This window comes from Mugil cephalus, chromosome 2 (genome assembly GCF_022458985.1).
Source record: "Mugil cephalus isolate CIBA_MC_2020 chromosome 2, CIBA_Mcephalus_1.1, whole genome shotgun sequence".
Taxonomy (NCBI): domain Eukaryota; kingdom Metazoa; phylum Chordata; class Actinopteri; order Mugiliformes; family Mugilidae; genus Mugil; species Mugil cephalus.
The window spans coordinates 13,285,175-13,297,445 of NC_061771.1; the positions used below are offsets into that span (position 1 = coordinate 13,285,175).

General features: G+C 41.0%; 1 protein-coding gene across 2 annotated transcripts in view; it reads right to left on the minus strand.

The window, feature by feature from the left end:
• Positions 1 to 12,271, minus strand: part of dlc1 (DLC1 Rho GTPase activating protein) — a 73,262-nt gene that overhangs the window by 54,308 nt on the left and 6,683 nt on the right. For both annotated transcript variants that reach the window (XR_007112219.1, XM_047577504.1), the window contains exons 3-4: positions 11,239 to 11,373; positions 10,792 to 10,905 (exon numbers count right to left, since the gene is read on the minus strand). Coding sequence is in view for 1 of the 2 variants with exons in the window: in XM_047577504.1 (XP_047433460.1) it covers positions 10,792 to 10,905; positions 11,239 to 11,373 (249 nt within the window). In the remaining variant the exon portion in view is untranslated. The remainder of the gene's footprint in view (positions 1 to 10,791; positions 10,906 to 11,238; positions 11,374 to 12,271) is intronic.

Consider the following 12,271-nt stretch of genomic DNA (forward strand, 5'->3'; position numbering starts at 1 on the left):
CCACAGTTTTGACACGGTCTAGGGAGTTTGTTTATAACAGATTAGCTGATTAACGCTGGAGAAATGTGTTGTCTTATTCACAATGATTTTTTAGAGGCCAGTGGGTGAGCTGTCTGTATGCACCTATTTTTATACCCAAAAATACACAACTCCATCTGTAAGGTTACAAGGTGTGTTTTTATGTGTGTGAACATGTCTTCATGAACATGCGCATTGTGTGGCCAAAAACAGACTTTAATCACTCTGCGGGTCACGTTTCTGACGCAGCGTGTGTAAAATTCTCTCTGTGGACAAATAGCTTTACGATTTATTGATAATTAATGACCAATGAGCCTCCAGGGAGAAGCCAAAGTCAAAGACTCCCACTCACTCCTCCGTCACTAAATCACCAGCACAAACAGAACAACAACAGAGAGGTGAACTCAGAGACAGATTTACATTCAGTGCTGCTTCAGCTGTTGGACTCCAGTCATGTTAGTCCTGCTTCTTTCAGCCACAACAGTGTTGTTGCTGCATTCCTGCAAAACGCAGGCTCAGTCAACAATTTGGTTTTTGCCTTTTTATCGGTTATCAGTTTTGCAAATTATGTTGTGTCACAACTGATTCCAAGCGAACTGATTTGCTGCCATAAATTTTGACAAATGTACATTAACACGCAGCTGAAAATAGTCCCTGAACAAATACACTTCTTAGTTGCGTTGAGTAATTATTTCTGGAAATGAAATGATTTCTTTGTGAATGGTTTGGTCATATGCTGTAGGATTGAGAATGTGTGATGTCTCAAACGTATAAATCACACATTATATTTAATGTGTTGATTTTTTGCCAAAGATTTATTCATTCATACAGTCGAAAGAGGAAATTCAAAGACATCCAGTTTAATATTCATCAGTGGCACAATTGGCTTCGAGCAGTGCAATCAATATGGGAGGTCTGTGTGTGCTAAGCACTAACAAGACATACGGTTCACTAATGTGCACCCTTCCTATTGTGTAAACATCACACCACGGGTTTCTTTCAATGATCCATGAAGTCACTTAGACACAGTGTGAATCTCACCTTCGCACAACGCTGTGTTTTGTTCCATAACAGCAATTACAGACGTATGAATCTGAGCCAGAGGCCAGAGAAGAACAAGAATGTGAAGGAATGGGCACCAGTAAGTACCAGTGTTTTCATAGCACCACGGTCGCATATTTTCTAGATGTTTGCCTGCGCTCCTGCTGACATGCCACTGTGCAGGTTGACCCGGTGTGGGGTTGTCCAGGCCGCGTCAAGTGTCCACTAGGGAACACATAAGCGTCAGCTGCCTCATTTACTGCCACTAATTTACTAGACGTTGGTTGCGTTGGGGTGCGGGGGGCAGGGTATGTGTTTTCCTTACACATGTGTGTAGCGACCTGGGAAGCATGTGGGCCTGCATGATTTCCCCATGGGAGTTGTTATTATTGTAATACTGTAACCAGCAGTTTAGTCTGCATATACCGACAAAGTGGTTTGTTTTAGCGAAGATATTTCAAAAATACTGAAAGAAAACTTTCCCCGTCTTTGAGTTGATGTAATCATAAGCGGAACTTTGACTTTAGTTGATTACTCTTAGAGGATTCAGTTTGATTGTTGCAGTGTTTGATGGAAAAGTGGTGACGAGTGGAAATTACCAAGTAAATGTCTTTGGTATTTTTACTGTATTTACTTGTACCAATATAATTGCAGGATTGACCCTACTTTGAGAAATAGGAACATGTATCTAAGGGATCATTTTATAGAATTAATTATGAAATAACATTTCTGAAAAGTCACTGAACAAGCAGCCATATACTAACTTGGCAATAAAACTTTTGGACTTTAGCATCCCCTATGACATAATTTATTTTCCCATTTATCTAATAAAATTACCTTCCTCGTCAGTATCACATATACTGTCCATCGCATACTAGACTTCATTAGGTTCCAGCTTTTCTACAAGACTTAAAACATTTTAAATCCAATTTTGCTTTTTGTGGCTGTCTATCACTAAATGTAAATATCCTGCACGAGGAAGCATCAGACACATTTCTCCCAAATTCAAACCAGCACATTTGGTATCTTTATCATCTCCACCACAGTATTAATTAATGCTGACTGAACAGCATGAGTTTGTTCTGACTTACCCATTAAAGATTCCTGTTATATGCTAACTTTAGTACTTGACAGTAGTTTTTGGAAGTAGACGGTACCGACATTCAATGCACAGGCCCCGGCAACGGATATTAATTTGTTGCTGCATAGTGTGTGGCTGTATGCACATGCCTTTCTGTGTGAGCCTGTCAGAGATGTTAAGCAAGCCATTGGCATGTGGTGGTTGCACAACAAACCCAAGCAGTCCACCAAATCTGTTTTAACCCCACCACCAGCCTCCCATCCCCATCCCCCTTCTAACGCTGCAGCTGCAGTGTGTGTGAGTGTATGTGTGTGTGACCACCCATGGTTTGTGCTGGCCAAGGATTAGGGGGCTCAGGCTAACCCAAACCTTTCTCTCCGCCACTTAACGCAAATGGCTAAATTGGTGCAGATGTCTCATGTTCAGGTGAGCCTGTGTCTCCAGCGCAAGATGTATTGGGTAACTGTGGGTGATAGAGGGAAGAGGGATGTGTGTGAGTGTACGTGCACGCCCGCCTAGGACCCTTGGAGATGTTATCTGGAGACCAATTCTGTTTTTTGACTGGCATGAATGCTCTCTTTCTGCCCTGCATTTACAAAGGAATTTAGTCTCCATGCTCTGTCGACCCAAGAGTGCACATGTGTGGGGAAACGTGGGAAACAGTTTCATTTTAGCCTTTCTCCTTGAGGAAAACCCCCCATACTCCCAACCCCTCGTACGTTCTCGATTCTCCTCTGCATCCCCATTCCACATTTTAATAGTCTCCATATGTCACACTTGGAGTGCGTCAACAGGAAGCAATGCAAGGACTTGGTGTAATGATGCGTTTGAACATTTCCTGCAGAAAGAAATATGTCGTATTTAACAGCTATTTGAAAAGAAAAACATATCTCGGTTACATTAGGTGAAACCTTCAGCATGAATGGGTTCTCATTCAGTTGCGTTAGGAGGTTAATGATTTTACCGCTCTTCTGTGCACCAACTCACACACACTAACTCAGACTGCCAACAGAGACCTCTTCGACCTTGAGTCATGCGTTATGTTCACTATCGGGGCGGGATGTCAACAGAGAGTGAAGGCGGGTGAGATGCACACATTTGTCGTTGTATACGTGAGTAGGCTAAAGCAATGGGGTCTGGTTTCAGGTAGTGTCTGGAGGGATTTAGTGCTGGACTCCTGGAGCATAAACTCTGAACCATTGACTGGTCCTTGGAATCCATCAGTGGATAAGACGGTAACTCTAAACCTGTCGTGTCCACCAGACTCTTCCTCCCACAAGTACATGGCCATTACCAAACCACACTTCTTAGGTTAGCCATACAGGTGGGTCACCTCGCCAGGTTTATACAGGTGACTGACTGGTATTAGCCCAGAGTATCTGCTTTGCATGTCTACCTATGAGTTGTGATACAGCCTTTACTCAAAAAGGGTATGAGAGAAATCATAAATAACGTGGGAAACCGGGAACACACCAACAAACTGTTTTTAAAGTCATAAGCCCTTAAATTTAGAGATGTGGTGGAATTCAAAAGTGCACATATCATGTTCAAAGTAAGAAATAATGTACTTCCTAACAATATACAATATACACATTCATGGACAGAGAGGGGGGTTATAATCTCAGAGGGAATTTAAACTTTAAACATCATTGTTTTCGCACACTAAAGCACACAAAGCACACAAAAGCAGTGATTAAATCAGGCATAGTGAAAATGTTACACAATTTGGGAAGAGGTATAAAGAGATGATTTTCACGGTATAGGAATAAGAGGTATGTAAAGCGCTTTAAATATGATTATTGTTGTTATTGTTATTATTATTGCTGATGTTAATACTTTTATTATTATTCAGCAGAGGAGTAAGAAAACATTGAATAATGACGTATTAATACTGACAAGGGATGGGGCCAGATACAGATACATTACCAGTAATTTAAGTTACTTATTGGAAGTATTTTTATTTTTATGTCTTTTGTTTCTTTTTCAATATGCATTTGGTGCATTACTTTTCCTTCGAATGTTCAAAATAAATAAACTAAACATATTCAAACTCCAGACATCTTCAGCATTTATAAAGCATGAAGATCATTACTCATGTAAAATAGGTCCCAATGGCACATCTTGTACATAATGTGAGGAAAAATGGAACTTAGCAAGAATCACTTTATATTGAACATCAGTGTAAACAGCATAGTTTACTCTGCATGTTTTAATTACATTTAAGTAGCTGGTTTCAAATGCACACTCCTTACATATCGTTAGTCTAATAGAGTAATTGCCTAAGTCATATTTGAACATTTTCGTAAATCAATAAAAACACATTTTTTAGCAAGCACATTGGTACTGATGTTCTAACAAAGGGCTAAATCCAAAATTACTTGAAATGGTAGTTATGCTATTAACGATATGAACCATGAATGAGGAGTTGTAATTGGTCAAAACTGACTAGCTTTGAGCATAACATGAAATAAAAAGTGAAGCTCCTTGTTTGTTTTTGAAAAATGCAAACTTTGGTATAAAAACTTTAAGTGTGCTGAGAGGTAGAACAAATAATTTTACCACAGGCATGTGTCACGTACAGTTTAGAAGGAAAGCTGAACAGTCTATAAATATAAATAATGAATAATGTTCTAGATCTAATCAATGCTAATCTGTGGATAAGCTGTTTACTTTTTGGGCAGAAAGCAGACTGTGGAGGCCCAATAGCAATGCTGTGGCTTAGTGACGTACCAGAAGGACCAGCGGATGAGACCTTGACACGTCCACATTATCTTCTGAGGAATTCTAAGTTTAGAGTTGGATGCTTTCTCCTGACTCATTTGCTGGCTCTCGCTGTATTCCAGGTGGTGGTTGTACTTCAGATAGAGGAATAAATTTGGCGTCTTACTATCCTTGGCCATTTTCTCTTTTTTGCAAACCTTCCAATGGGTCAGTTTTGTTCCACATCCACCTTATGACATCTGAACCATTTCTATATTATTGATGAGAAGCCTTGTTTGGATTCATGGCCGGGGCCTCGTTTTGTTTTATTCAAGTATTTATTTTAATTTATGCCCAAAAAGGAATCGCATTTTATTTTAGTATGTATTTTTGTTGTTGTGGTTTTGAATGAAGGGGACATTTTGTTGTGAGTATTACAGTAGTATGTCATGTGGCTTGGACCTTCGACTCACTGAAAAATTTCTTTGTGGCCCTTGAAGATTTGTATTTGAGTTCTCCTGCTCTAAATTATTCACTTCAGAGGACATTGCAATTAGCCAGTCCAGGTCAGCGCAGCACTGACTGCTGGGTGGCCTCACGCTTAATTCAGCAAACACATAAATAGGTACTTAGCTAAATACAAAACAAACATTCAACAACAACAAACAATTGGTGATTAGGCCTCATTCATCCCCTAGGACATTTGAAACTGATGGAAAATATGATTAAGTGAGCAATATCCCTCCTGGTATCTTGAGTGATGTAATGTAACTGCAAGGCAAACACCAGAATAAACACACGTTGCAAACGAGAATGGGAACACTTGCCCAGTGTCCCAATTAAAACCTTGAACCACGCGGCTGGATGTGGATGTGGATGTGGATGTGGCGCTGCTTCAATTGCACCTGGTGTTACAGTACATTCCTGCGTTTGAGCGTGTGTGTTTCTACGAGTGCATACGGTTTGTTTGTTCGTTCTCTGATTTATGGCGCTTCATTATCAGTGGGCTGCAGGGGTGTTTCAAGATGCCTGCATTTTCCAGTCATCCCTAAGATTTACTATCAACAAGTACCATCATCTTGAAACGATTCCCTGACGCTTTTTACTGTCGGTTTTACGTAACAGATTCACGTTTTGCTTCACTGACTCAGAGCGTGCCTTTAAGACTACCAACTAGTACTCATTAGCAAAAACAGAGCGAAACTATGTTTTAATGATGGAAGGAAAAGTTTGATCCATTATGTTTTTTTTTTTTTTTTTTAAATAACGGGAACCAAAACCCACATTGAGTCAGTAAATCACTTTAGCGATTAAGTTGATGTGATGTAGGCGCCGAGCCACAGCGCGCTGTCATAAAAACAAGCGGAGAGTTGCCATCGAGCAATTGGAGTAAACACAGAGATTTATGTGATGTCAGACTTCCACAAGGATGCTAAAACAGAAAATACGCTCGCTGAAATAATTAAGACGATCATAGGTCAAATCTATTTTGACAGAATGTCCGGAAAGCAGTCGTGCTGATACGTGCGTACAATCTCAATGTTCTAGGCTGAACGCTCTACATAGATTATGATATTTGGTAATTACTCATGAAAAAAAAAAGAGAAATATATTAATTCAGGATATCTGTCTCTCTTCAGCTGTACAGCTTTATGCAACAGTTACAGCCTTGAATCGACAGGAAAAACCTGATTTCCTTGAGGGGGTTGAAGAGAAGTTCATTTTCCACATCCTGTTCCAAACATAAGCCTTTTCTTTTTTCTCACCCTTACTCTTTTTTTGTAAACCACAGCGGTGCTGTGTTTGTCTCCTTGTTACAGCTGTGCTCAGCGGAGGACTGACCTTGGGGACAATGACATGACACAAAGCAGCTAGCGTGGTCATGACAGAGCCACTACCGGCGGTCCATGTCACAGTGAATGGTGGTCGGCTTCATAGCTCACTGACTCACTACAGCCTTACTACAGTCTTCAAGTCAAATATGTGGGTGGAATGTAGGCAAACATAATCATGCCTGTCGCACATTGTGTTGACTATTGACCAAGGCCAGGAACGAGAGTGAGAGTGGGAGCAAGTGTAAAGGTGCATAAAAGTCAGTGAGAGGAGCAAAAATAATTGGTGGTTTATGTTACTGGGGTGTTGAGAAGGTGTGGTTTAGATGAAGGATGTTTGGGGACTGTGAGGCTGCCAAACCGGAACACAGAGGAAGGACAGAGCAGAGATCTGCTAGTGACCTTAGCACGCAAACCACAGCGCTCCTATTGTCCACCAGGCCACAGACAGATAACGAGCTATGTCCATACATAATCTACTGTCAGGGACTAAAGTCTTTCCATCATCCTGGAACAGAAATATCTCTCAATCAATCATCTCCCCTTGAAGCCAGCTATGGAAATATGGTACTTTTAAAATTCAGAAAAAAAAAATACCACCAGAGGAGGTGGCAAAAATAGTATTTGGACTCCTGTTGCCGTGGAGACGGAATACAGATACAAACAAGGGGTGAAAGGCTGCCCTGTTATGGCACGTTTACCGAAGAAGAAGAGGATGACGGCCCCGGTTTAAGGCAACACCTTCCCTGTCACCACGTTCATGACATGTAAAACACCCCTGTGCTAAGTTTAACAGGAAAGGCCTGTTAAACTTTGTTATCCAATAGCTTCTTCGGGTCTTTAGCGGATTCTGTCTTTTATGCCGAGCTGGTGGGAACAGCAGAAGGTGACTGATATGTTGTTTCCGACTGTAACATTCAGAGGATGGTGGTCAGGGGTCAGCAGTCTCCGCCCGCCTCTGTGGCTTGGCACATCCTTTGCAGCAGCACAGCTCTAAAAATAGACTAACATAACAAATGGCTCTAACGCTGTGCTTAACTGAATTTGGTCACTGACTCTATATGCTAACTAATAATGGATAATGGCTGGACAAACGTACCACTGCTTTAAAGCCAGAACTAAATTTTCAGTAACTATAAGAGAATATAATTAGACATGCATTTTTGTTTGATTGTTTAATTACTTATTTTGGTTGGTTGGTTGGTTGTTTCCTAGTTTTTTTTTGTCTTGTGACTGTCATCCGTCTCAGAGATTTAGAAAAGAAACATGAAGATGTCACTTTTTCCTCTATTCTCTGACAATCTATAGACAAAAAGATGATTCTAATTAAAAAAAAAATCTGAACACATTAACCAATAATGAAAATAATCATTAGTTGCAGACATAAATAGGATATGCCACCTGTGGCAACACAACAAGCCAAACAACAGTGCAAGACACCTGCTGCACTAAGCGAGTAGTAGAAACCTGCCAACAAAAACACTTTGGGGAAAGAATAGCAGCTCCAGCATAAGAAAGAAAAAAAAAAAAAACACCTGCTGCGGCACAACATCCGCTAGATGTTAGCCCCACATTCGATGCAAGAATAACAGCCACCTGCTGAAGGCTAACAATAGCCACCAGCTAAGCTAGCAAGGAGCCAAGAATGCCAGAATGTGTTCACATGAACCCACTGCCTTATCCAGCATAGCGAGTGAACGGCACGCAACCAAGTGAACGTCCGCTCATCGCAAACTCACACAGACACATACCAGCATAAAAGACAGAACGACATGAGAGGGCGCTTGGAACAATCACACCAAAGTGTTACTCTGAGTGTCAGGAGGTGTCACGGGAACAGTGATCACACAAACACCAGTTGCCTCTTACATAATCCAGCACAAGATGGAAGGAATGCAAATGTGAAATGATAAGCACTTCATGGTACACGGCCTCTACAAACACTCAAAGTACACATGCACCTGCCGGCCTCCTGAAGTCATTCACATGACATTAGATGAGACAGTTTCACAGGTTCACATCTGTCTTAATGTCCAGGTACATATCTGTGTCCGTTCACATTCATCACGTGACTATGTCCATGTTTTACTCCCACAGGCTTCAGATTTGTACCTTGAATGTCTTTCCGTGACTACTAGAACCTCTCCTATAAGTGCGTACGAGGGGAACTTCTGTGTATATGTCACTTTTGGTTTGCTTAAAAGATGTATCCTGTTTGCTGCATCCTGTGTAAACTCGCAAATAACTTCTTGAGAGGGCCGATGACACAGCTTACGTAAGGGGAATCTATTTTCTCAATTAATAGTGTGATTTTGTTGAAACTTCCACGTGGATAATTTCATTTTAAGGGTATTGGGTAGGTTGTATGGGCATGCAGTATTTTTTTTTTTTTTTTTTGTAAAACCCCAAAATCAAGTCTAGTTAAATTGAAGCCTCAGCCTCAACCCTGGTTCTCCTCGTCTCACATCTGCCATTTGTTTACATCATTTAAAGGATTTGTATTGTCTGGCTAAAAAGATTAAGTGGGCGTCACGACATTTTAACTCTGAAAGGACTCAAAAGTCTTCTGCAACTATTACCTACTGAGAATCCCCTTCACAGACTCATCATCTCTCTGACCTCAATCAGTCGCCCCACGGGGCCTCCACTGTAAAAAAGCGTCCTATTAGGCACAGTGAAAGCACTGTTTACCTAAGCTTAGTGAGTTACCTTGGGTTACTGCAAGAATGGTGTGGTAGGCCACAGACATAATACGTCCCACATCATGCACGTTAATCTGTACCTGTTAAATTAACCAACAGTTCCCTTGTGTGATGGCAGAAAAGCTGAGAAAGGACACGACCGTGTCAACATGGAAAGGCAAAAGATAATCCAGGAATGTGAAATATCCTTCTTGTCAAGGCGCAATCCTGATATTTCCCAAAGCAACAGTGTTGTGTTCTAGCTAGATAAGGCGACGGTTTTGCAACAGAAACATCCTGCCTGACATTTTCAGTTATCCTTTTACACATCACTGCGTCTTAAGATAATGTTGTGGTCAGTTTTTTTAACATTTCTGTTCAAGACGTTGCACTGGTTGTTGGCCTCATTCACTTTTTGATTGTTCTATGGGGAACGGCTACGCAAGGCTGACAAAATCATTAAATGAGCAAGCAAGGGCTTTAAAGACACACGTCTCACTTGAAGCGTGACTCCCCACCTCCCCCTTGCTCCTCCTTGTCCTGGCTTTTCACCTCCCAGACCCCCTTTCTGACCCCTTTGTTGGGGTGAAGGGGTCTAGCTCTTTGGAACCAGCTAATTATAGAGTTTTAACGTCTGCTTGGCTAAGCCCTAAGAGCTGGGGGACATTCCTACAATTCAGAGATTCAGTGTGTGTGTGTGTGTGTGTGTGTGTGTGTGTGTGTGTGCGTGTGTGTGTGTGTGTGCCCCGGTGCTGTTTTTAATTAAACTCCACGATAACCTCAAGACAGACGAGGGGGAAAATGACTTTCTGTACAACGGAATACGATGTAAAAATGTTTAATTGCTGTCACACGGAAGAAACCAGAGCTCACCACGGAGCCAAAACTAATGTTTCTTAAGGTCTTTAAATCCAACACATGATTGTAATTCTACTTTCAGCACTGTGAGGAAAGATAGACGACTGATTGCACGTTAAGTATTTTTTGTATATTTGAACTGTAAATGTCTCATAATAAATAACATATTTCTCTCTAATGGATATAATTAAGTCTACATGAGTTAATATGTTTAGCCAGCTATCAAACTGCCATGTGGAAAACCTCCATCATGTCTTTATATGACGTAGACTAATTTTGTCTAGCCTTGCATCAGTGATGTATCATGAGTGCCTGTGTTACTGAAAATGACACTACATCAACAGACTTGTCCAAACGTTGATCCGACAATGGGACACAACACATACTCATAGTTGCCCAGCTTGCCTACGTTTATAATGCTGAATATTTCCAGTTAAGTGATGTCATGCCACAGCTGTGACTTTTTCTTTCTTGATTATAATCACTTTCATGAAGTTTGTCTTAAAATATGATCAGTTCAGCTTCAGTCTGGAGCCCTGTTCAGGCTGCACTCTGATTTGAGAAGGACCCCGTGACTTACCCCACTCTTAGGTTTAGCTCCAAGCTCTGGTGCAAATCCCGAGGAGACATCGGGAGCAGCATGTGGCCGTTGTGGGGTTTGTGGCGCTGCTGGCGCAGGTCCAAAATCAAACTCCTGCAAAAGCAAATGAATAAATAAAGTATGAAGAAAACTGTATTGAAATGACGTTGTCAAAATAATAGGAACATGTGTTGGTACAACCCAGTTCAACATTACTACAAACCACAGCCCCCAAAATGACAACACAGTTCACAATCAACAAGCCCTCACTGTTGTTTTAAACACATGTTGAATGCTATAAAGTGGAGGTAACATTCAGTGCAGGGTTGTTATATTACAATACATTCATTTTTCAGTAGTTGTCGGTAAGGATCCACTGGGTGGAGTATGGATGAGGTTGTGTATAAATTAGGAGCTACGGTACAGTTTAAGCAAAGAGACATGTACCAGGATATGTCGTCGATGGAGGGTGGGGGTGCTGTCCATAGAGGAGGTGGCACTGAGGGCGTTCTCTATTTCCTGGTCCAGTTGGTCCAGCTTCATCAGCAGCAGCACCATTGAGTCCAGACGGACATGTTCATGCTGAACAAAGAGACAGTGAAGACACATTTTGTCACTGCTAAAATGTTATGGTCCTACAAATTTATCTGTAGAGGAAAAAATCCTCATCAGTGACCAGAGACCAGTAGAAATTAAACAAATCTATTGTTGTATTTCCTAACAAAGCGAGTGTGGGGGTGGCTTATTCTACTCTACCAAACCATTATCATCAATTGTTTTGTGTTACAATACATTAGAGAAGATTAGCAATATATTTTACAGATTTATCAGCTTTTTACCAGCTTGCAGGAAGTATTATTATTAGCTCATCTCAATCCATCGTGCCTCATTGTGTTAAAATGTGATCTAGGTGCAGCTTCCGAATTAAACAGAATTTCAGTGCAAGTTACACCCAACTTCCGAATTAAACATACAATAAAAATGTCTCAGTTGTATTGTAAACCTTCTCTGGCCTTCATACTAAAAATACTGAAAACCTCTATTTTCTGATCTGTCTTTCTTTCTTTCCTTGTGATTTTTAGCGTTTGTTTATTTGTTTATCTCCATCACTGCTTACAATATGTATGCATCAGTCCTCTAGTTTACGGTGACTCTCCTCTATCCAGCCTTAAACTAGACTCACACTGACCTCAGGTGGTATGTCTCCAGTAAGACAAGCTGCATGACATGAAGCCCAGTTTCACACCCTTCAGTTCAGTCTGGCTTCATGCAGCACGAGGCCTTGCAAGAAGTTCTAAAACCTGCAGAATAACTTTACGTAGTGCTTGTTTTCGTTTCCTTCTGCCTTTCTTTTATCTTAACACCGGGTGTGACTTCCAGTCTGAAAATTCTCTTCTGAGACATTTCATGACTGCCCTATTAGTTCCCAAACAAACCTTGTTGCAACAACTAACGGACCACTTTAAACACTTAATGAGGG